The 22,451-nt window shown below is 39.6% G+C and overlaps 1 protein-coding gene and 1 non-coding gene across 4 annotated transcripts; both read left to right on the forward strand.

The window, feature by feature from the left end:
* The first annotated feature begins 1,594 nt into the window (after positions 1 to 1,594).
* ttc8 (tetratricopeptide repeat domain 8) lies at positions 1,595 to 21,338 on the forward strand. 3 transcript variants are annotated; one of them, XM_078234197.1, is made up of 14 exons: positions 1,595 to 1,711; positions 5,577 to 5,640; positions 7,347 to 7,506; positions 7,614 to 7,703; positions 10,128 to 10,172; positions 13,043 to 13,128; positions 13,393 to 13,480; positions 14,676 to 14,786; positions 14,916 to 15,055; positions 16,548 to 16,722; positions 18,053 to 18,175; positions 18,277 to 18,360; positions 19,882 to 20,028; positions 20,129 to 21,332. In XM_078234197.1, exons 1-13 carry the CDS (start codon positions 1,627 to 1,629, stop codon positions 19,996 to 19,998), a joined length of 1,368 nt encoding a protein of 455 aa, XP_078090323.1. In that variant the 5' UTR covers positions 1,595 to 1,626; the 3' UTR covers positions 19,999 to 20,028; positions 20,129 to 21,332. The 3 variants fall into 3 exon arrangements, with proteins under 3 accessions (XP_078090323.1, XP_078090322.1, XP_078090324.1); XM_078234196.1 differs by having other exon boundaries at positions 19,882 to 21,338; XM_078234198.1 differs by lacking the exon at positions 10,128 to 10,172 and having other exon boundaries at positions 19,882 to 21,338.
* On the forward strand, positions 10,344 to 10,415 carry trnac-aca (transfer RNA cysteine (anticodon ACA)). Its single transcript has one exon. It is a non-coding gene; the product is annotated as a tRNA-Cys (tRNA).
* Positions 21,339 to 22,451: the final 1,113 nt, after the last annotated feature.

Here is a 22,451-nt window from a genome sequence, read left to right on the forward strand (position 1 = left end):
TAGCAATAATTGAAAATGTTGGGAATGTTCAGGTCTGGCAGTACCTGTGGACAGAGAAACAGCGGTAATGTTTCAGGTCAGTGACCCTTCATCAGAAATGAAAGTATTTGGAGATGTAACAGGTTTTAATTAAGGAAAGGAAGGAAGGGCAAAAAGAACAGAAGGGAATGTCTGTGCCAGGTTGTAAGGCAGGAGAGGACTAAAGGGATGTTAGTGAAAGATAAAAAGAGATGGTAATGGGACAAGTAAATAAAAAATGTGCCTAGAGGAGATGTACACGTGAAAAGCAGGATCCTCGGCAAAAGCTTCCATCCAAAAAAAAGGCTCTGAAGTTACGATCTGAAATTATTGAATGCAGTGTTGAGTCTTGAAGGCTGTAGATGCTTTTCGTCAAGCTTGCATTGAGTTTCTTTGGAACATTTGTAAGTGAACAAAAACAAGACGGTAGAGTAGAAGTGGAGAATTGAGATGTCGGTGACCAGAAGTTTGTGGACTGAACAGTGATGATCCAGAAAGAGATCAGCCAATCTCATTTGTTCTCTCCAATGTAGAGGAGATTGCATTGTGAACTGCAAATACAGTGCATAAAATTAAAAGAAGTACAAAGATAATCATTGTTTTACCTGGAAGGAGTATTGGGGCCTTGGTCAGGGAGAAGGGAGGAGGTAATAAAGTTGCATCTCCTCTATTGCATGGGCAGGTGCCCTGGGAGAGAAAGGGGTGTTGAGGATGCTTGAGGAGGTGTAGAGAAGTTGGACATCCATGGAAAGACAGGAAAGTGGAATAGAGGCCGCAGTCTGATCAGAAAATGATCTTATCGAATGACTAAGCAGGCCCAAGGGGCTGAATGGCCTACTCCTGGTTCTAATTTTCTTGTTCTTGTGCAACGGGTAACCCATCTTCTCCCTTCCTTTCCTGATTCACAGCAAGCTGACTCATGAACATGAGAACTCTGCTTTTCTGTAAATTATACAAAGCTCACCTGAAAAATAATTTATTGATGGCATGTGGATGTAACTCTTTCTAAACTTGCTACCAAGTAGAAAATAGCACAGAAAAGCGACATTACATGATACAGAGCAAAACCTGATTTTCCTAAATTGTGCCTTTTTTTATATTGGTGGTGTTTACAGGTAGAATGCAGTATTTAACAAATTATATATATGGTAGTACATATTCTTCAATAATACTTGCATTCATTATTGAAATAATGTCCAAAACAAGTGAGTAAAAAGTTTTACTCATCAAATGGTGAATTACTTTATATAAAAAGAACTAGGATGAGGCGATACATAAATAATTAAATTTAAGCTTCTTTTAATCTAAGGTTCTTTTAATCTAGAGTGCACTTAGATTGTCAATTTGAATTTCAAATAGGTGAAGAATCTCTTTCAATACTAAATATTGTATTTAATGCAGTGCACATCAGTGTGGCAAAGGGAGCCTCCTTTTATTACTGCTACCTAGTTTCCTTAAACCATGACTTGCCTACTTTTTTGTCTCCCACCTATGTGCTCCATTCCTCTAATTGTAATTGATGTAAATTTGTAATCTCAAAACTTTTGAAATGATTATTTACCTATTCTGTAGGCTGCATGGAGTTTGAAAACCCGAGCTTTGACAGAGATGGTGTATGTGGATGAAATTGATGTAGATCAAGAAGGAATAGCGGAAATGATGCTGGATGACAGTGCTATAGCCCAGATTGCTCGTAAGTACATTAGAAAATCCGTTTTATTAGTTTGTTGAATCAGGTCTGACTTTAATTCAGTCAAACCCTCATATCAAAATTTGCTGTTAACACAAAATAGGAGGTTTGCCAAGGACTGAGACAGACTAAAAGACTTTAGCAGGACGAAGACAGATTAGTGGAATGGAGAGACAAGTAGTAAATGTGGTTTAAAGTGAGGTGTGGGGGAGGGCACAGCGGCACGTGGTTAGCACTGCTGCCTCACAGCGCCAGGGACCCAGGTTCAATTCTGGCCTCGGGTCAATGTCTGTGTGGAGTTTGCACCTTTTCCCCGTGTCTGCGTGGGTTTCCTCCTGGTGCACTGGTTTCCTCCCACAGTCCAAAGATGTGTGGGTTAGGTGGATTGGTCATGATAAATTGGCCCTTAGTGTCAGGGGGATTAACAAGGTAAATACGTGGGGGTTACGGGGATAGGGCCTGGGTAGGATTCTTGTTAGTGCAGGCTCTAAAGAGCACTGTAAAGTTTCTATGATTCTGTGATTTCTATGATTCTGTGATTTCTATGATTCTATGATTTCTGTGATTCTATAATGTTTTTTGAGAAGAAATGAAAAGAATGGGAGAATACACACAAAGCATACATAATAAATGAAGGATATGGACCAACAGAGATGTCGAGATATATCTATACAGACTTTGACTTATATAGTTCCTTCAACATAATAAAACCTCATAAGGGATTTATAGGAACATTATAAAACAAAGAATGATGCTGAGTCACATAAAGATGTATTAGATCTGATGACCAAAAGCTTGGTCAAAGAGCTGTTTTAAGGATTGTCTGTAAATAATAAAGTGATTTCGGGAGGTAATTCCCGAGCTTCGGGCCTCAGCAAGAGAAGTCTCTGCCACTAATGGTGGAACAATTATAATTAGGAAGAATTAAAGGACGACATTCACAAGAATACAACACAAGGGAAATCAACTTGAACTGGACAACATTTGTTAAATATTCCTCTGTGTGCTAAGAGTTACGCTGCCAGTCAATTTTAGATTGTCAATCCAGCTTGCAGTGTGGCACATTTGCATGTACTGAAAGCTATATATATGAATACATAGGGCCCTGTTCTTTGCAGACAGAAACACATGTTGCACATGCTTCAGCTAAGCAAAATAAGTGACAGCCATTTGCTGATGCATTCCTCAGGGCAATGAGTCAAGCTGCCTGGTTTAAATTTCAAACTATGTTTGGCTGTTAACAGTCAATTGTCATCAACTGGTACATTCTCCATGGCAATCAGAGTCCACTTACCAACAATCAGCCCTCTCTTCTCATAACAGTGTAAATTTGCCGATTTCCCTTGCATTGTACTCTTTCAAATGATGAGTGCAAGATGAAAGGCTTTGTCAAAAAAACTCTCTATTTTTTCAGCAATACTCCATCATGATTCAAAGATAAATTCCATGGATTAAAAAAAAGTTTATCCCATTAATCCCATGTTTATGCACTATATTTTACTCCATAAAATATTTTTAAAATTAAGGATAACCAGTGGTTTTTATTTCTTTATTTGAGATCTGTGATTTGACTGCTTAGCCTGTTTGACAACATCACTGTTGCTGGCTGCATGAGCCCCCTTCTAGCTGAAACTGGAGTCAAAGTAACATTGAGAGAAGTGAAAGCCACATCACTGAAATTGCTCGAGTTTTGCAGGCAGTTTGCTTCAAGGTCAATAGTGAACACCATTGCTTTGCTATTAACCACAAAATCTGGGTCATTAAAACCATAAAGAGTTTAGCGCACAAACAGGATGATACCAGAGATGAGAAACTATTTTTATGAAGAAAAATGAGATACTGAGACTAATACTGCAGGAGCAGGAAAAGCGAAGACTGGTTGCAAATGAAAAATCTATTTTCTTCTGTTTAAGAGTCAGTGATGAGGAAGTCATTCATGTCACTGGAATTGAAAAGAAAGGTTAGGAAAAAGTATTGACATAAGTGTTGCTGGAACAAGGTATGTTTTTCCATAGGCAGTGATTGATGCAGGGACCACTGCATGTTTTTTTAAATAAATATTTGAAGTAGAGGAAGGTGCAAAGATATGAGCAAGGAATGTGATTGATGTTGGATTGCTTTAAGAAATCAGCTGGGACAGACATGGGCCAAATGGCCTAATTCTGTACTATAAAGATATATCTTCAGTGGTGACATCAAGTGAATAAGAACTAGTGCAATGTATCATTATTGTTTGAACGTCTCATCCAAAACTAGTGGCTGCATTGAGGTATCAGCCATGATTAGGTGGTCGGGTGACTGGAGGGACCTTGAACCCACGTCCGCCTAACTCCGAGTTAATGGTAGAATCAATTCCAGCCTCCCGGACTACCTGGATCCACTACAGTTTGCCTACCGCCACAACAGGTCCACAGCAGACGCCATCTCCCTGGCCCTGCACTCAACCCTGGAACACATAGATAACAAAGACACCTATGTCAGACTCCTATTTACTGACTACAGCTCAGCCTTCAACACCATTATTCCCACGAAACTCATCTCCAAACTCCATGGCCTGGGCCTCGGCTCCATCCTCCGCGACTGGATCCTGAACATCCTAACTCACAGACCACAATCAATAAGGATAGGCAACAACACCTCCTCCACAATCATCCTCAACACTGGTGCCCCACACAGCTGTGTTCTCAGCCCCCTACTATACTCCTTATACACCTATGACTGTGTGGCCAAATTCCCCTCCAATTCGATTTTCAAGTTTGCAGATGACACTACCATAGTGGGACAGATCTCAAACAATGACGGGACAGAGTACAGGACTGAGATAGAGAATCTGGTGAACTGGTGCGGCAACAATAATCTCTCCCTCAATGTCAACAAAAGGAAAGAGATTGTCATCGACTTCAGGAAGCGTAGAGGAGAACATGCCCCTGTCTACATCAACGGGGATGAAGTAAAAAGGGCCAAGAACTTCATGTTTTAGGTGTCCACATCAATTACCTGTCCTGGTCCCCCAATGCCGACACTATAGTTAAGAAAGCCCACCAATACCTCTACTTTCTCAGAAGACTAAGGAAATTTGGCATGTCAGCTACGACTCTCACCAACGTTTACACATGCATCATAGAAAGCATTTTTTCTGGTTGTATCATAGCTTGGTATGGCTCCTGCTCTGGCCATGACCACAAGAAACTACAAAAGGTCATGAATGTAGCCCAATCTATCATGCAAACCAGCCTCCCACCCATTGACTTTGACTACACTTCCCGCTGCCTCGGCAAAACAGCCAGCATAATTAAGGACCCCACGCACCCCGGACGTCCTCGCTTTCACCTTCTTCCATCGGGAAAAAGATACAAAAGTCTGAGGTCATGTACCAACTGATTCAAGAACAGCTTCTTCCCTGCTGCCGTTAGACTTTTGAATGGACTTACCTTGCGTTAAGTTGATCTTTCTTCTCTTTCCCCCCCCCTCTCAAGCTATGACTGTAACACTACATTCTGCACTCTCTCATTTCTTTCTATATGAACGGTATGCTTTGTCTGTATAGCGCGCAAGGAACAATACTTCTCACTGTATGCTAATACATGTGACAATAATAAATCAAATCAAACCAATCAAATCAAAACCACTGAATAATGAGTACTCAGCTTCCAAGGTTCATGTTTTACCACTGTTACCACATAAACAACTCCAATTTAGACCTGTGTAAAAGTGTTAATGATCACAAAATTTATTAGAATGTCTTCCAGATTTTTGATGATTTTCTTTCCATTTTGCTGAGTTAGCAAAATTTAAGTATTATTCATGCATGATCGGATGTTAAATTTAAACAATGGAACTATAGTTGGATTTTTGCTTTTGTCTGCAGGACCTGGAACCTCTTTAAAACTCTCAGGAATCAGTCAGGGAGGAGGTCCTAGCCCAGCTGTCAGGTATTAAGAGCTTTAACTATGATCCTCTTGATGGCTTAGTGAGCAAATGCACTGCATGTTGTGCCGCAGAATCATATGCACCAGGAAGGTCTCAATGAATTACTTCTCAAGTGTAGTCACTGTTGATGGGAAAGTATCGCTGAATATTAGGTGGGTCCGATGATGCAAGCTCATGCTTGTGGTTATATTTTGCTCAGTTTGGTGTCTGACACCTACAGGAACAGCTATTTAAGGCTCTCCAAACTAAGTTAATGAAAAAGCAAATACAAAGGTTCCTATTTCCCTTTAAAATTAAATGCACAAACTCTCCTTATGGGAACATGCTGCACTTACTAAGTCTATAGCAGTTTGTTATGGTTAGGTATTGCCAGAACTTAAGGATAATACTGGAGTTTAACCATCTAACAATATATCATATTAGAAAAGAACAGTTATCTTTCCTGCTTTGACAAAAGGGACATCTGGACTCATAACGTCAGCTCTTTTCTTTCCTTACAGATGCTGCCAGACCTGCTGAGATTTTCCAGCATTTTCTCTTTTGGCTTTTATCTTTCCTGCTGTTTGTCCAACCAATGATGCTTTAGATGATTAGCTTGGATGGTTAGCTGGAACTAAGTAGGAAGAATATTGGTCCCAAGACAAATCTAACCACAAATTGCAAAAGTAGCTGTTCAGTTTTCTATAGTAAGAAGTTTAACAACACCAGGTTAAAGTCCAACAGGTTTATTTGGTAGCAAAAGGCTTTTGCTACCAAATAAACCTGTTGGACTTTAACCTGGTGTTGTTAAACTTCTTACTGTGTTTACCCCAGTCCAACACCGGCATCTCCACATCAGTTTTCTATAGTCATGAGCAATTACCATAGTAATGCTTTCAGATGAAGATTGAGGAGGACTTAAGTATGATGAAAACCAGAGTTAAGAGATTGGAGAAAAGCTGATCTTGAGGGACTGAGAATAGAACTTTGAGACAATAAGATGAACAACAATATTGGCAAACACTGACGTGGAACAATAATGGGAAATATTTAAAACTGTGTTTGACAGAGTGCAAAAAATATATTCTGCTAAAAGGAAAGAACCAACTAAGCAATAGTGAGATGCAATGCATAAAAATATAAGGGAATAAAAATGAGTTAGGAAAAAGGCATGCATTAAGTACATAGAAAACGAGTGTATGATAAGAGAGAATATGAAGAGATTAGGAGAAGTCAAAAAATCAATTTGGAAGACAAAACAGAACTATTAAATTAAATTAGCGAGGAACATACTAATATTTTATAGGCACATCAATTTTAAATAAAGAAAGGCTGTGATGAGATTAAGACTATTGAGGGATAAACAGGATGCTACCAGAGGTAATGACGGAGTGACGGCAAATATATTAAATTATTTTGCTTCTGTATTTAGCAAGTGATGGATCAGGTAGACATGGCATTGAATGATGAGATGAGAAATGGGATAGATGCAGTAAACATTTTAAAAAGGAAATGTGTGGTATGACATCTATACATCTATCCCTGGATATTATTCTGTTTTAATTGTCAAGTCAGTCAGCTCAGCTTTAAGGAGTGAAGCTAAGCCTACTCTCACAAGTAGCAGTTTTAAAGTTTTATTTAAAAACAAATGTCAACCATACAAGTTGTGCATAAATCAAGAGTTATTTTTCATCATGTTTCTGTTCAAATTGTTTATCTCTTTTCATAGACCCATGTCTCAATCAGGAAGACCCATCACTGGGTTTGTTAGACCAGGCACCCAGTCTGGCAGACCTGGCACTATGGAGCAGGCTATCAGGACCCCAAGAACTGCCTACACTGCCCGACCAGTAACAAGTGCTTCTGGAAGATTTGTTAGGCTGGGGACGGTAAATTTTGTAGAAGCATAAATGTAAAATTTGAATTATTTTTCAGAATCATCAATTTTGTTAACAAATTCTGTTGGAATCGCAATTTAATATTTTTTCTCTCTTAGGCCTCCATGCTTACTAGTCCTGATGGACCATTTATTAACTTATCCAGATTAAATTTAACCAAATATGCTGGGAAACCAAACTTGGCTAAGGTTTGTGCAAAATTATATATACATAGGCCTGAGCTTTCTGCTACGCTTCGCTAATCTTTCCATTGCAATTCACCCTAAATCCACCAAACTAGCATAGAAGATTGGGGAATTTCAAATTGCGGAGGGTGAGGGGGGAGGGGGGGAGGGGGTGCCACTGCCAGAGGATTGGTGGCAGAGGGAGTGAAGGGGGTGATCAGGGCTGGCCAACCGGGTTTTTGGCGAGGGGGGGGGAGAGAAGGGTGGAGAATCAGGGCTTGGAGGGGGGGTGGGCAGGTGGGAATGTTGGAGCTTGCCCGGAGAGATCCAGGAGGCCTGCTAGCGAGGTGGGGGAGGGGATGGAGGGGCAGTGATGTGGGATCGCAGGACTGGCCGGCGATTGGGAGGCCGGCAGTGCAGGGCCACTGCGCATGCGCTAATCTATCAGAGCGGAGATTGGTACATGCGTAGTGGCCTGCTCAGCACGCTACTGCTCACCTCTCCAGGAGGAAGAGGCCCCATCACCTTATTTTCAGAGCGAATCACGCTAGGGCACTCTGCAGTGCTCAGAGTATTGGAGATTCTTTCTGAAAATCCCGCTAAAAAATATTGGCGGGGGTTACTCCAGTTTTCACGCAAATTCGGCACTTAGAATGTTTTTGGGAGAATCGCCCCCTGGGTTTATGAGATGGACCTATTTTCAGTTATATCGGTAAAACTGGACCAGGTTACTGCTCTTGAATGTATTAGGTTTCATTAAACTGGAGGAAAAAGTTCTAAAATGTTGCCCAATTGTGCTGTTAAGTTTGAGCAGAAGCTTGAAATTGTTGGACGCTTTAGACGTTAAACTCCCACTTTAAAGATTTTGGAAATTTGTTTTGTTTTTAAAGTTAACCATTTTAGTATTTTGTGCTTGGTAAATGTAATTATGTCACTTCTACTCCAGCAGTTCCTTTCACAGAGCCAAGAATTAGGGTCTCCCACCAGGCCGTAATTTACTTCTAGGGTTTTGAGGGGCATAAAAGGTGATTGCCACAGACAGACAAGGGTCTCAAATATTCAAAAGCAGGGAGTCTATGATGCAAATACAACCTTGCTGTAATTCTAACTCTCAGTTGTGCACATTTAAATTAGTGCCAAAGTCCAAGAGAAATTTGGCAGCCAACAGGATCGGGGCCATTAGAAGGCCAGAAAGATGAGTATAAAATATTTTTTAATGGCGTCCTTGTGGGCCAGAAGGAGCAAGCTTTCTTCAAGTCCCAGAAGGAAATTTCGGTCCTCACCTTCTTGCTTCACCCCCATTCCATGGTCACAGTTGTCTCCAAACCTTAGTGCTGTTCTCTTGTATCCACTGGCAGCTCCTGTCACCCAAAGTCCTGTTAGTTGTGACCCAGCATATCTCTGGAAGTCATTGAGGCAAACGGATTTGCAGGCTGGGTCTCTCTTCTCTTGAGAAAAGGAGGCAGAGGGGTTACCTAATAGAGACTTTTAAAATTATAGAAGGTTTTTATAGAATGCATACAGGGAGAATGATTCCACTTGTGAAAAGAGCCTTCCTAGAGGCCATCAATATAATGGCACTCCAATAGGAAAATCAGAAAACTTCTTTATGCCCCAAGAGTGGTGAGAATGAGCAGCTCGTTGCCACAGGGAATGGTTGAAGCAAATAGTAAAGGTGCATCTAAGGGGAAACTAAAGAAGCATATGATGGAAAAGGAAAAAGAGGCTTAGAATGGCAGGTTTTAGATGAGAAAAGATGGGAGGTGGCTCAAGTGGAGCATGAACGCAGCCATGGCTGGTTAGACTGAATGGCCTGTTTTAGTGCCATATTTCCTATATAATCTGATATCAATAAGGTATTTTGCTTTTTAAATATTTGTTCACTGCTGATAGCAAGGCCAGCATTTATTGCGCTTCAGAAGGTGGTGGTGAACAGTGCAGATAAATGAAATTGGACCCAACCAGTGAGGTCCTGATGAAGGAATTAGCCTGGGGCCCCGAATGAAATAAACAAAAAGAAAGCACCTTTTATGACCACAGGGCATCTCAAAGCGCTTTACAACCAGTTAAGTACTTTTTAAAGTTACTATTGTAATGCAGGAAAGATGCAATGAATAAGTCATTCTTAACTAAAGATTATTGACTGAACATGGAGCTTCCTTAAACGGTCAAACCACTAGTGTAAAAAGCATGCATAATGCAGTTCTTCTGTAAAAATACTGAAAATGGACTAGGTGTCTATAATATTCTGCCATTTGTTATGATACTTAAATAAAAGACTTGTGTGCGCTGAAATAATGAAATGGGGACCCAGCAAAAAAGGATGCCTGCCAGATTTCTCCATCCTCCTCCAAGCAAGAGAAGAGGTGTTCATTTTTTCTTATTCGAGTGTATAAATGTTGGATTTGAAAAATGCTAAACTATTGTGCGTTAATGTGTATTTTTCAGGCACTGTTTGAATATATTTTCCATCATGAAAATGATGTCAAAACCGTAAGTTATCTATAAATACCTATCATAGATTAAAACCATAGAATCTCTACAGTGCAGAAGGAGGCCATTCGGCCCATCGAGCCTGCATCAGCAACAATCTCGCCCAGGCCCCCTCCCTGTAACCACAAGTATTTACCCTGCTAATCTGCTTAGCACCCTGCTAAGGTGTTTGGGGGCATAGCTCAATGGTAGAGTATTTGATTACAAGTTAAGAGGTCCCTGGTTCAGATCCAGGTGCCCCCTATTTTTCACACAGAGGGTGGTGAGTGTCTGGAACAAGCTGCCAGGGGTAGTAGTAGAGGCGGGTACAATTTTGTCTTTTAAAAAGCATTTGGATAGTTACATGGGTATGATGGGTATAGAGGGATATGGGCCAAATGCGGGCAATTGGGATTAGCTTGGGGGTTTTAAAAAAGAAAGGGCAGCATGGACAAGTTGGGCCGAAGGGCCTGTTTCCATGCTGTAAACCTCTATGACTCTAATCCCCCTGACACTAACCTAACCCGCAATCATAGAATTGCAGTTTCTATCATGGGTTTATTTCAATAATGTATGGGCACATAACTGATAAAGTTGAACATAGGAGCGTGGCTGAGTGGTCTTTGTAGTGTGACTGTGTGGTCTATGGTGCTGGGTTCAAGTTCTATTTTTAAGGGGCAGCACAGTGGTTAGTACTGCTGCCTCACAGCGCCAGGGACCCGGGTTCAATTCCGGCCTTTAGTGTCCCAAGATGTGTAGGTTAGATGGATTAGCATGGTAAATGTGTGGCATTATGGTGATAGGACGGGGTAGAGGACCTGGGTAAGATAGTCAGAGAGTTGGTGCAGACTCAATGGGTTGAATGGCTTCCTTCTGCATTGTAGGGATTCTGTGATTCTATAAGTATGCTGAAGGACAGACAGACAATAATTCATTTTCTTCAATTATCACTCTCATTTAGTGGGAATGCATATTAGGAATTACAGCCGGGAGTAATTGCACCTCTACAATTTTCCACATGTAATGGTGCAAATTTACAAATGTTCCTTTGCAATTTCTGCTCCCCATTTACAACTAGTCACGTTTGAAGCAAGTTTTAAATTTCAAGCCAGATTATATTGTCTTGTGATATCACTAGGGTGAATGATGATTTTTACTTTGCTTAGAGACTACCCTAATGCTCTAAGATGTTACATAATTGTACATATTTAATGAAACGACTCTAATATTTTAGCTCTTTCTGGTACATAATACATAGGCACATTCAACTCCTCGAGCTTGTTCTGGTATTCAATTAGATCATAGCTGATGTACTTCCAGTTACTTACCTTTTTTTGTTCCACGTCCCTTACCCTTTCCCAACAAAAATCCATTGATCATTCTTCAAAATTTCAATTGATCCAGCATCAAAAGCCTTTTGGAGGTGTGTGCTCCAAGATTCCATCCCATATTGCATGAAATAAATTGATTTCTCATTTCATTTCTAAATGGCCTCGCTCTAATTTTGAGATCACACCCTCTTTTTCTGAATTTGCCCACCCGAGATAAATGGTTCACTTTTAAAAAAATCTTTTAAAATACTTTGATTCAATCGTCCCTCAAGATTCGAAACTCAACCTGATCTCATAATATACATTTTTAAATTCAGGTATCTTTCTCGAAAACCTGCGCTACCAAGGCCAATAGATCTTTCTTAAAGTTCAATGCCTAAAAGTAAACACAATACTCTAGGGTAGGCGCTGTACAACTGAAGCATCACGGTTTCACTTTTGATAAAGTCAACATTCCAGTAGTCTTTTTGATTACTTTTTGGACCTACTAGCTTTTCGTACATATAAATCCCTTTGCTCTTCCACAGCTCCGAGTCAGAGTATATTCTAATTTCTTGGATCCAAAACCTCTCACTTACCCACTTATAACTTTTGTCTGCTGGTTTTGCTGACAGTCTATGTCACTGCAAATTTCTACTCCATCTACACAATTTACTGTGCCTCCTAAGTCGCTGTTATTACAAATTTGCATTATGTAAAGCAAACAATTTATTTTATACACATCTTTTTATTAAAAATCAATATATCTGGTCATCATGAAGAGACATTACCTCTTTCTCTTTCTTCAGTTTAATGTGGTTGCTACTTAAACCAACACAATACGCTCCATAAACGGTCTTACTCATTCCGTATCCCACAACAACCAATACTGAGCCATTATAGATTCTAATTTTTCTGCTGGCTGTGATTTAAGAACAATTGAAAAGGTCACTTTGCTCTTTTAAAATCTGTCCTATTATGCTTTGATCACTGGAGAATATTATTCATCGCCCACGCTCCATAGAAGATGCTTGGGTTTAACAGAGAAAAGGAAAACATTCCTTCAGGTGATATAAGTAAAACCTCCCAATAAATTCCAGGAAGTACTCAAAATATTCCTCTCTTAATCATACCATCAGCATCACTTATAGTATTTTCAGATTCTATGCTTTGATTTTTTTTTGTAATTAGAATATTCATTCTTTAAAAATCTTACATTTATAATGGAAACTGCCAGTATAAACTTTTCAAGTTGTACTTGCACTTCCCACTACTAGTAATCTGTAGCACCTTCCATTTATCATGGAGAGGTTGACCAGAAGTGTGTACAGATGTAAGATTTTAATATAAAGTAGTTCAATAATGTTAAATCAAACATTAGATTAAAAATGATGAAATGTATGCTTTTAAAACGAATAACTACCTTATTACTTGGTGCAGTGTTTGAATTACCCCTACCCTGTTTCACCTGAAGATTACACCAATATAGGGCGATTAATCAATGCTTACTTGTTAAAATATTTTCAAATTATTAGCTTAATAAAGCTTTTCAATAAGAATTGGAACATTTTGTTTTGGCAGGCTTTAGATTTGGCAGCCCTAGCGACTGAACATTCCCAGTTTAAAGATTGGTGGTGGAAGGTACAAATTGGAAAATGTTACTACAGGTAAATTGACTTAGATTTACATCTGTGTCTAATTAAAGAAGACTAATACTTTGTATGTGATTGTTATGTTCACTGTTTTGTATATTATGTAATGGGGGAATCACTGATTCATAGCTACCATGCATCCATTATTATATAAACATTTCAATAAAACATCATTTTGAATACAGGAAAGAGGTAATACAAAGCATGACAAATGAATGGATACTTTTAACACATTCTACAATTTTAAAACTATATTGTCTGATTCTCTGTTCCTGAAAGATTGGGTTTGTATCGTGAAGCAGAGAAGCAGTTTAAATCTGCATTGAAACAACAGGAAATGGTTGATACAGTTCTTTACCTGGCAAAGGTAAGCAGCAATATGATCTATAGAGCACTTCTCAATGTCTGGGCCAGATAAAGTTAAAGTTTATTTATTAATCACAAGTAAGGCTTACATTAACACTGCAATGAAGTTACTGTGAAATTCCCCTAGTCGCCACACTCCAGTGCCTGTTTGGGTTCAGTGAGGGAGAATTAAGCATGGCCAATGTACCTAACCAGCATGTCTTTCAGACTGTGGGAGGAAACCCATGCAGACACGGGGAGAATGTGCAAACTCCACTCAGACAGTGACCCAAACCGGGAATCGAACCTGGGTCCCTGGCGCTGTGAGGTAGCACTGCTAACCACTGTGTCACCCCACGTTGTGGTAACAGGATACTTAAATCTTCTTCTGTTAGTTGGTTTTGTTACAGCACCCTTCAATTCAAAATAAATCTTCCCACCAATTTGCTGAATGAGCGAACTGGTAATGGCACAGTGAAGGAAACAAGACATCTCGGAGCTGAGCGAACAGAGTAACCAACGGACAATCTGTCTCCTTAACCTGTCGTATTTAATAATTGGGAAACACAAAGGAAGCAATGAGGAGGAGGAGGATGAGTTAAAGGAGGTGAATTTAAAGTAAAATTAGGTACAGAAAAGGGAAACAGACTGAAAGAAATATTGGATTAAGAGAGAGAGGGAATAGACTAAGAAAAATAAACTTTAAGATTAGCGCATTTAAAATCTCTGAAAAATTCAAAACCTGAAGGATTTAGACTCCACTGTTTCATTAGTTAATTTTCAGTGCTAGAAAGATTGATCAGCAAGCATTAACACATGCAGATCGTTAAAGGGTAATTGTGCGACTAATTACTAGCTCTAAATATCTGAGATTTTAGTTTGTATCTATGGTGCAAATACAGCAACATCACAACATTCAATGCCTGTTGGTGCTGAGACAGACATTGATATGCCATTTTGAAAAGCTAACAATTGAATGATGCAATTTGGGCAGCGACCTTCCAGTGTTCACTTCAATCTATATATCTGCCCTTTGCCTGAAGATTTTTTCAAACCATTTATGAATAAGTTACTACAAGTGCCATTTGTCTCACCAGGAGCAGCACATTTAGCCACATGTTATTAAAAGTAGTTATCGGACCAGTTCTGAAAAGATTAAAGGAAGTTGCATAAAAATTCTTGTATCTGCTTAAATAGTTCTCAATTCATTTGAACAGGTTTATATTCGTTTAGACCAGCCATTGACGGCATTAGGCCTTTTCAAGCAAGGACTAGATCGTTTCCCTGGAGAAGTTACGCTGCTCACTGGAATAGCTCGTATATATGATGTATGTGCTTCATATAATTTGTCTATTCTGTATTTGGAATTTAGAAATCTTTCCAAAACCTACTGCATTGACACTTTGTCTTACTTTTGACACTTTATAATAAATTGATGTTATTCTTGAATTCAACAGGAAATGAACAACATTGTATCAGCCACTGAATATTACAAAGACGTTTTAAAACAAGATAATACTAATGTAGAAGCCATTGCCTGCATAGGGAGTAATCATTTTTATACAGACCAGCCAGAAATTGCACTACGATTCTATAGGTAAGATCATTAGATGTATTAATGCATGTATTAACTTAGCTACAGATTTTGACTACCAAATCACTCAAATAAAACAGCTAGAGTTAGGATGGGGAGATTGATTAGGTTTCCAGAGATGTTTGCCTTTGTGATACCTGCTTCTCAGTGCATTGACCTGGATTACTGAGTGATGATGATTTCTGGATTCAGACTTGGCTTTGGTGGAACCTGTGGCCTAAAAGCTTATCGGAACCCACTATCTATGCAAAAGTAATCTTCAATTGGGGAAAAGAATACAAGAGTACCAAAATGAAGGCATTGCTGAGGTCAGAAACATGTCTTCACCTGAACAGTAACCTGACAAAACAGATCATTGAACCCTTGTAGAACCTGCCTCCTTCATTCCTTTGACCTTATATTGGACTTGATTTTAATGGGCGGTAGGGAGACCAAACACAGCAAAGTAAGCACCTTGGCCACCTGGAGGTTCAGCAGATTTTGATAGCCATGTCTGATTTAAGACGCTGTTTAAATCCTAACCTGTCTGACCCATGAAAAAACAGAATTGTTTTTATTAATCCTGTCTCACTAGGACTCTTGGCTTTGGTCCACAGCAAATTTGATTTGATTTATTATTGTCACATGTATTAGTATACAGTGAAAAGCATTCTTTCTTGCACGCTATACAGACAAAGCATACCGTACATAGAGTAGAGAAGGAAAGGAGAGGGTGCAGAATGTTACAGTCATAGAATAGCGTTTTAGCAGCATAGAACGAGCGTAAAAGATAGAATTAGAGGGTATGCTGGGCACAGCTCGCAAGAAGTCGCCTCGGTCTGGTATGAAAAACTAAGTAAGAAGTCTAACAACACCAGGTTAAAGTCCAACAGGTTTATTTGGTAACAAAAGCCACTAGCTTTCGGAACAGGCTGTTCCTTCGTCAGGTGATCTGAAAGCTAGTGGCTTTTGCTACCAAATAAACCTGTTGGACTTTAACCTGGTGTTGTTAGACTTCTTACTGTGTTTACCCCAGTCCAACACCGGCATCTCCGCACATCATGAAAAACTAAAACAGAAGTGGACAATGGCCGGTACTCCCGACGTGGCTGGGAATCTGCCACTACTCACCCACTCTAGCTTCAAGATAAAATGGCAGCTTCGGCCCCTGATGATGTCAAGAGATGTTTGCTCACAGGATAGTGGAAATAACTTCACCTTGAGCTCTTCAGCTCACTTCCTAGCAATGTGCCAGAGCACAGGCAAGTTCTCCCCAGGAAAACCTTGTGGAATTGCAAGAAAATAAATGCAGATTATTTGAATATGTGACATGTTGTCATAAATTCTTCCTTTGAATGAACAAAAATCACAAATGGGCAGAATAAGTACTGAAATGTAATGATTTACTATGAATATCAATATCGAAAATGTGAGGCTTGTTGCAGTTTTTGTTTGGTATGGGGAGAGTTCAAGAATTTCCTTTTAATTCCATTGAAAATGATTCTTTTCTCTTCAGGCGACTTCTCCAAATGGGTGTTTATAATTGTCAACTCTTCAACAACCTGGGTCTCTGCTGCTTTTATGCGCAACAGTATGACATGACTCTGAGTTCGTTCCAAAGAGCACTCTCACTGGCTGTAAATGATGAGGAAGTGGCTGATGTTTGGTACAATCTTGGCCATGTGGCAGTGGTATGGAATGACTTTATTGTAAACCATTCTCATTTCTTTCTTTCCAGTAACATAGAATATGCAGTAAGAAACTGACCATTTGGCCGAGCCAGAACATGCTGCTCTTTATGCTGCACTCTTCCCGAAGTGATAAACAAATGGGTTCGGAAAAATTAGATCAATGAAAAGTTATAAAAGAATTTTAATTGATAATAAAAAATGATGGTGATGTAGTCAACTATAATTTTTTAAAAAATAATTGGTAATTTGACAAACAAATAGTAATAGTCTTTTTCAGACTAACGCTATCCTTTTCTGTTTGTATCCTACACATAAATCATATTCAGATGACTGTTCATTAATGTATTTACAGCAGCACTTCAATATTTGTTACTGAAGATTGTTACTGAAAGTATAATATAGCCATGTCCTTGAAGATTTTCTGAATCATTTTGCATCTTAACCTTTTTTTAAAAACAGATTGGTTGCATACTGCTGAAATGCACTTATGATAATATTGACCTGCAGGTCAATTGATTTTGTCAAAGATAGCATTAAGTTGTCTATCAGCATGCATAATATGTTACAGTAATTTTTTACATCCACGATTTTAAATCTGAGTCAGCATTGGTTGGGGGAAGTGACATGGGGAAGAAATTTGCAGTCCCTTAACCTTGCTGGCACCGGGCCTGGATGATTCTAACTCCTGGGCATCATTCTGATATTTCTTCGAGTAACTGTCCTCCTGATCACTTCAGGAAATGGACAGTGGGCTAATTTTTGTGGTGAAATTTCCAGGGGATGGCTCAAGGCCTATTTAAAGCAACAATGCACCTCTTAAAGTGGTGTTGCATTCCTTGCTGTCACATGCTATACTGTTTTGGGGATTTCAGAGTTACAAGCTGCCATACAACATGGACGTCACTCACAAGGCCAACATTTATATCTCTTGAGATGGCGGTGGTGAGCTTGACTTTAACTGAGTGGCTTGCTAGGCTAGTTCAGAGGGCACTTTTGGGCCAACCACTAATTTCATGACCATTATTACTGATGCTAGAGTTTTATTTAGGATTTATTTAATTCATTGCATTGAAATGCTAGAGAGCATTAATAGCAGAGCAACAAGCTATATGGCCTAATATGTCGCTGTCACATTTACATGCACGCAATAATGAATTCCTATGCATTTTTTTAAACCATCTAATAAATTATTTAGTAAATTGCAGTTCCAGATTGGTTTATAGGATAAGTAAGGTATACATTTTTGATCATTTGTTGTCTTTCTGACTGATCTCGAGCCTTGCTTTGTGTGTTTTTATTTGTAACTGGATATCATATTGCATGTTTTTAGGGAATAGGAGATATGAATTTGGCCTATCAATGCTTTAAACTGGCTCTAGCCAACAACAATGATCATGCAGAAGCTTATAACAATTTAGCTGTCCTGGAGATGCGCAAAGGTCACCATGAACAGGTGAGCAGCCAGAGTTATAATGTCATGTATGTAGAAAAAAATAATTTAGAAATAGACCATTACTTTGTTCCATGTATCTAACTCTTGGTTCATGTTTTCAGGCCCGGGGATTTCTGCAGACAGCTGCAGCACTGGCTCCTCATATGTATGAACCACATTATAACTTTGCTGCCCTTTCGGATAAGGTAATCAATATTTTTTAAAAAGGAATTGATCTTGAGATTTAACTGCCAATTTTACAATATTTAGTTCCCGTCTGAGAGCTGCCATCAGGAGTGCACATTTGTGAAATGCTTATCTCATTGATCTCAACCAGGGCGCTGTAGGGGCACCGCCATTGCCCACAACACCCCTAAATTGTGAAGTTTTAAAGACCTTTACCTTTAAAAGAACATTGTGGTTTTTAAAGAAAGTTCTGAATGATTTTGATATCCATGGTTCAAAATTATACAGGGAGACTTGGCGACACGGTGGCACAGTGGTTCACACTGCTGCCTCACAGCACCAGAGACCCAGGTTCAATGCCTGGTTTGGGTCACTGTCTGTGTGGAGTCTGCACGTTCTCCCTGTGTCTGTGTGGGTTTCCTCCGGGTTCTCCAGTTTCCTCCCACAGTCCGAAAGATGTGCTGGTTAGGTGCATTGACCATGTTAAATTCTCCCTCAGTGTACCCGAACAGGCACTGCAATGTGGCGACTAGGGGATTTTCACAGTAACTTCATTGCAGTGTTAATATAAGCCTACTTGTGACGATAATATATAAAGTCTGGAGGAATCACATTGGCAAGAGATCCCTGTCCCTATGTGTAGATGTTAGAAGAGGTTTGGGTTCAGCTCGGTCATGATGTCAATTCATGTTTGCATTACACTGTGACACTCTGGGGTAAGTAATCAGCAGGCTGCCATAGCTATACCCAAGTATGAGTCAACACTTTAGAAGAAAAAATATAGTCTCTCCAAGGATGGTCAAATGGGCTTTTTGGAGCTTTATGTTCTTTTATTTTAAACCATATTGTCTAGTAGCAATTGTTGGATTCTGTCTTCTGTTATTTCACTTGCACCTATCTCCTTTTAGTCCAGTACTATTGTGCATTGTGAAAATTCTTGATGTAACTTAAAAATTATAGGTAATTCTGCTTTTCGAAGATTTACCAAAAACGAATTTAAAGAAATTCTCATGCATTTTTAAGGATCCCATCACCTTCCTACTGGGTGTCCTACCCAAAGGAGCTGGTTAATATGTGAGCCTGTGAGTAAGGCAGCCAGATCAATGAAGATAAGTGTTGCCCATATTTTGTTACTCCCCTTCCCAACCTCATGGCATGATTTCCACCAGACGGGGAAAGGTTTCACATTTGAGCTTTTGAGCACATTGTCAAACAATGGAAAATAGACCAGCACAAGTGCCAGAAATCAGATGAAAACACTCTAATCTCCCAGGTCAGAACCACTCAAATCTAAGGTGCTCAGCAAATCAGTCATCTAATCTGCAATTTGCTTGATTCAACAGAGGAGACTGCAAGACAAACACTAAATGCTGGTTACCTGATGATACTTTAAAAATGCAGAGATAACCCTTGACAAGCACTTTATTTAGAAAGTAAAATAAGACCAGAATATTTGCTGGTACCTGCTTTTGAACATTTAGCAGTGTGTGGTACCTTGATGGATGATTTATATTACGGCTACATCTGTTTGTCTCTTGCAGGTTGGAGACCTTCAGAGCAGTTATGTGGCTGCACAGAAATCAGCAGCTGCATTTCCAGAACATGTTGACACTCAGCAATTAATCAAACAACTGCAACAACACTTTGCCATGCTTTAACTGTCACCATTACGTCATGATCTTGGGATGGTATATTCTTTGTTGTGAAAGAAGAGATGTTGCATAATTTAAATATTGCATGTTGTGACAGTACAATTGTTAATTTAGTGATTTTACCTTTCTACCTCAGATATTCTGAGAAACAGGACCGAACTTTCACCCTGGAGTTGGGAAACAGGTGCCTGGACTGTTTACGTGTCCCAAATCCACCCTGAGGTGAAAACCACAACCCTTTGGGATTTGGACTTGGGCACGCCCTTCGTTGTTATGGAAACGGGGTTCCCGGTCCAATTATAATGGTGAGCAGGCTCTCAAAGCTGGAGGACCAATCAGAATCTTTTCAGCTTGAGAGAAGCATGAGGTAACTGAGAGGGCAGTTTCAACACAGCACAAATTAAATAAAACAACAAAAAACAGAAAAGGCAGCCAGGCTATCACTGTGGTGGCATGGCTGAATCTCTTGACCTGGTGGCCTTTGGCTGCACCTGCACCCATGCAAACAGAAAAGGCTTGTAGGTTTACCTGGACTGCTGGCAAACTGGCCAGCTGCTGGATATCCACTGCCAGGCAGTTAAATGGCCCCTGTTGCATCGGGAAACTGGAGACTGACTGGAAAAACCCAGGCCCCTGGACCCACCTCCCCTCAAAAATGCCAACACTGGGAACAGAGTTGAGAAATCAGCATTTGACCAGTGCCAGAATTTTCACGCTCAGTCTGCCACTGTTTCTGACCTCAGTGAACCCTGGAAATTCACTCCCCAGTGTTTCATACGTTATATTAGTGGAGCCACTCAAACTATCCTGTGTTCACTCGGTGTATATGTGAATTGGTGCAAGACCTCCTCCATGGAATTGTGTGTCACTGACATCTGCAATTTCAATGTGTTGTACTGTACAATAAAATTCAAATGTCTGATCCTTTGTGACAGATTCTACCCGGTACAGGGACAGAGCAGTAAACTTCTTAATACACCTGCCATAACCTGCTGACAGGATGGTAGTTGGGCCGTTAGTTAAGGGTGACCTGAAAGTAGATTTTAAAATTAAAAGTATTTTGAAAACCCGAGAACTCATGAAACAACAAAGATGAATAACAATGTTTATAGTTAGATACAATATCAGAACATTCCTTTTAAAGAAAACAACTATTTTGTTAATGTTTGTACGTGAAAATGACAAAGTATCTATTTATAGCCCAAAAAGTAAAAAATATTATTTGTGAAGGTCTTTCAACCTGATTTATAAAGGAAGTTGTACAGTAATCAGCAAGTTAAAAACAGCAAATAGGAGTTGTTTTTTACCCTGTCAGAGGCAATATTAAAAATGTTTACGGCAGATGGGTGTTGCTGCAATGTTTTCTTTTACACACACAATCATTTATAAAGCTCTTTTCATGTTCCCTTGCAGAACGACCCAAAATGCTTCACAGGCAGTGGATTACTCTTGAAATGTAGTTATTTATACAAAACCATATCTGAAAAGCAATAAATAAGATAAATGACTAGTTAATCTATTTAGTATTCATTGAGGAATAAATGTTGGCAGGGATGTTATTATTCAAATGGGATAATTTTTATTTATATATTATTTTAGGCACAATAGGCTAATTGTGTGAATTCATAGAAAAGAAATCATAGAAACCCTACAGTGCAGAAGGAGGCCATTCGGCCCATCGAGTCTGCACCGCCCACAATCCCACCCAGGCCCTACCCCCACATATTTTACCCGCTAATCCCTCTAACCTACGCATCCCAGGACTCTAAGGGGCAATTTTTTTTTAACCTGGCCAATCAACCTAATCCGCACATCTTTGGACTGGGAGGAAACCAGAGCACCCGGAGGAAACCCACGCAGACATGGGGTGAATGTGCAAACTCCACACAGACAGTGACCCGAGCCGGGAATCGAAACCGGGACCCTGGAGCTGTGAAGCAGCAGTGCTAAACACTGTGCTACCGTGCCGCCCTTACTACTTTCATTTCTACTTTCATTCTACTTTCTACTTTCATTTACCCTTGTGGATTAGGGTCATTTCTGACTCTTTCCCCCATTTTGGCTATTTATTCCAACATCATTTTTAATTTGCTCTTCGCCTAATCTTGACTCCAGAGTGACTGGCCTATTTTTACGACATTACCCATTTCTAATCATACTTTACTATTTCTGGCCCCCTGCTTTTATATCTATGTTGCTGTTCTTTTTCAGCAAGTATTACATTTTGTGTCTGTTACATTGCATAACATACAAATCTGAAACAAATTCTTAACTGCCCCATTTCAGTGGTCTTCCTTTTTGGATTATAACTGCACATTTAAGAAGCATATTATGTTCTGCATCCAGGTCATTTGTTTAAGAAATAACAAAGATCCATTTATTGACCCTTATGGTACCTTAGTCAATACCTTATCACTGTCTGACATTACTCTTGTGAGCATGAGCTGTGTCTCATTTGG

Source organism: Mustelus asterias, chromosome 18 (genome assembly GCF_964213995.1).
Source record: "Mustelus asterias chromosome 18, sMusAst1.hap1.1, whole genome shotgun sequence".
Lineage (NCBI taxonomy): Eukaryota > Metazoa > Chordata > Chondrichthyes > Carcharhiniformes > Triakidae > Mustelus > Mustelus asterias.

Coding starts and splice junctions, on each gene's coding strand:
- ttc8 (XM_078234196.1), top strand. CDS start 1,627: ATGGTGTATGTGGATGAAATTGATGTAGATCAAGAAGGAATAGCGGAA. Junction 5,641..7,346: donor GGTCCTAGCCCAGCTGTCAG/GTATTAAGAGCT, acceptor CTCTTTTCATAG/ACCCATGTCTCAATCAGGAA. Junction 18,176..18,276: donor GCAAAGGTCACCATGAACAG/GTGAGCAGCCAG, acceptor TCATGTTTTCAG/GCCCGGGGATTTCTGCAGAC.